General features: G+C 28.3%; 1 protein-coding gene across 1 annotated transcript in view; it reads left to right on the top strand.

Annotated features, from left to right (window-relative positions):
* LOC106466986 (transmembrane protein 50A-like) overlaps positions 1–2,070 on the top strand; it is a 31,344-nt gene extending 29,274 nt beyond the window's left edge. Inside the window, exon 6 of the mRNA XM_013927298.2 lies at positions 423–2,070. Within this exon, the coding sequence (XP_013782752.1) occupies positions 423–468 (46 nt within the window). The 3' untranslated portion in view covers positions 469–2,070. The remainder of the gene's footprint in view (positions 1–422) is intronic.
* The last annotated feature ends 513 nt before the right edge of the window (positions 2,071–2,583 follow it).

Below are 2,583 nucleotides of genomic sequence, written 5' to 3' on the forward strand. Positions count from 1 at the left end.
ACTTACACAACCTCGATTAATCGCCGTGAAGAATTCAAATTCGATGACGAGGAACCCACATTGAGACTAATAATGGCTTGAATGGGTAAGGAAGAAAAAAACACTTTAATATAACAGCAAATGTACAACGTTTCGACAAGGTTTTGTCATCATCAGGTACTATGACCTACTACAGGTCATCATCGGTAATACTCCCGATGTTTGCAATATTGTTGGTGATATAATACATTTAAGTAAAACAATGCAGCATTTCTGTCTGGTACTGAACTAAGAACCAGTGTAGTGATTCAGAAACATTTCAATTGAATATAGAATATCAACTTAATAGCTTACAAAGATACTTAGTTAAGTATTATTATAGGGTTGTTGTACACACGTTTCTGATAGGATGTGTTTTATAATTTACTTATTTTTTTCCCCAGCTCTTTGTTGTTCAAATTTGGTCGGACTGAGGACTTGTGGGGTTAAGAAGATTTCTGCTGTGTTTGTAAATATAAATAATGTGAATCTGTACTTTGAAAGAATTATTATCATACATACATATTTTTGTTTTAGTGTTTAAGATAATTGTAGACCTTCAAAATAATTTTGTTAATGAGAAGCAGGATTTTTATATAGATACTAATGTACAAATGGTATGTCATTGATAATTTCAGAAGTTATACTTAAGTTTGTTTAATAGGTAAATAATTATTTGTTACAGCATTCTATATTTGCATATTTTGGTGATTCGAGATAGTATTTTAAGGAAATTCAAGCATTTTTATGCCATTTGTATGTTCCCTTAGTACAGCATTGAAGCTCATTGTTAAAAAAAATTGATATTTTAGACATGGCTTTAAGAGAAGTCAGTATTATTGAGATTTAATGTTTTGAAAACAGTAACATTAAATATGTATATATATATAAAGTAGTTTTATATGGATATCATGAGTGCTAAAATCTGGGGTTCAATACCCCATGGTGGACACAGCAGACAGCTTAATGTGGCTTTGCTCTAAAACAAACAAAAAATACATTAGAAAATTTTAAAATGTTACATAGTAACTGGTAAGTTGAGAATTGGAAGATTATAACTAACCTCAGTATTCATTAATATGTTCTTTTACACCTTTATACTTTAACTATATCTTCCAGGCCTGTAACAGTAAAAGCTTTATAAGAAACTGACCCGTTTAAATGGCTTAATTCTTTATCTATAATCCAGGGAGAGTTCACTGAAAACTTCACTAAGTACTTTCAGAAAGTGGACCTTCTTCTTCTTTCACCTTCTAAAATGCTTAAATGTTTCTTGCTTTGTGGTTTACATGTTTTATCTTGAATGGTCACATAGTATTGGGAGTGAGCTGGAAGAGTATTTATCTGTAATTTTGTTGTATCTGATGAGAAAAACTGAATTTTGTGAAATACAACTTTTATGCATTTATGTGATGATAACACTACCTGAAAAACAAGCAAATGCATGTAAAACATACACATATTAATTTTTTTTAATGATTGTACTATATCCAAGATACAGTAAACAAATATATAATGCAGCTATATTTACATTTTCGAAACATTAAAATAGCTGTTACTGTAACTTCTATAAAGACAGAAAAAGCATTATTTCAAGCTGAGAAGTCAGTAGTAAATATGAGATGGATTCCTGGGCATACATGTATATAGAAAGCATTTTCATGTTCCATTCTGAAAACTTTATCATTTTGTTGTGTTATGAAACTAGAATAACATTTTAATAAAATGTTATAGAAGTTGTTCATAAAATCCTAAAAACCTGGGTGTCCATTTGAGTTTTATTTATATTAGAAACATTTTGTTGGTTTAATATTATACATTTGTCTTTACATATAGTTTCATTATAAGAAATTAAACTTGAGATATTTCTTTTTTTACCTGAAAAGAAGAATTAGAATAAAATTACTTTTTGTTTCCTATGCTTGTACAGACATACATAGCAGTTGGCTTTATTAGCATGTAATAAAAACTGTTTAATGGGAAAGAAATTTTTTGTGATTTTTATATAGTATGAACAATGACAGCTGTTACACAAAGATGCATATTTGTACATAATGTCATACAAATAAAATGGTTTTTAAATAAATAAATAATTAATTAAAAGGTAAGAGATACAAAATCATTTTATAATTTTAAATATTTTTCAAAACATTTGTACAGTTTTGAAATATGTAATACTTAAATAAACCATATAACCTGTTGCACCATGTACTGTTTCAGTATAATTTTTGGTTTAAAACTCCTGACTTAACCCAATAACTTATTTGAATAAGTATTTTTCAAACTTTTTGCATGTTGCTGAAATATGTTTCAAAGAAGACTATACTTCCTATTCTTAATACTTAATTAATTATAATTAAATAAAAATTGTTTAAAAAAAGTAGAAAACTTTGTTGTGTATTCCTGTAAGCCTAAGAGTAAACCTTGCATTAAGTGGGTTGTGGGAAAAGTTTTTAGATCCATTTGTATGTTTTTCTTACTCCAAACATCTATCTAGTAACTATGAGTCAAGATGGATTTCTGTGTTTAACTGACCTTACTGGATTGGTATGCAACCACATGGTC

The sequence above is a fragment of the Limulus polyphemus genome, unplaced genomic scaffold (assembly GCF_000517525.1).
Source record: "Limulus polyphemus unplaced genomic scaffold, Limulus_polyphemus-2.1.2 Scaffold2449, whole genome shotgun sequence".
Taxonomy (NCBI): Eukaryota; Metazoa; Arthropoda; class Merostomata; order Xiphosura; family Limulidae; genus Limulus; species Limulus polyphemus.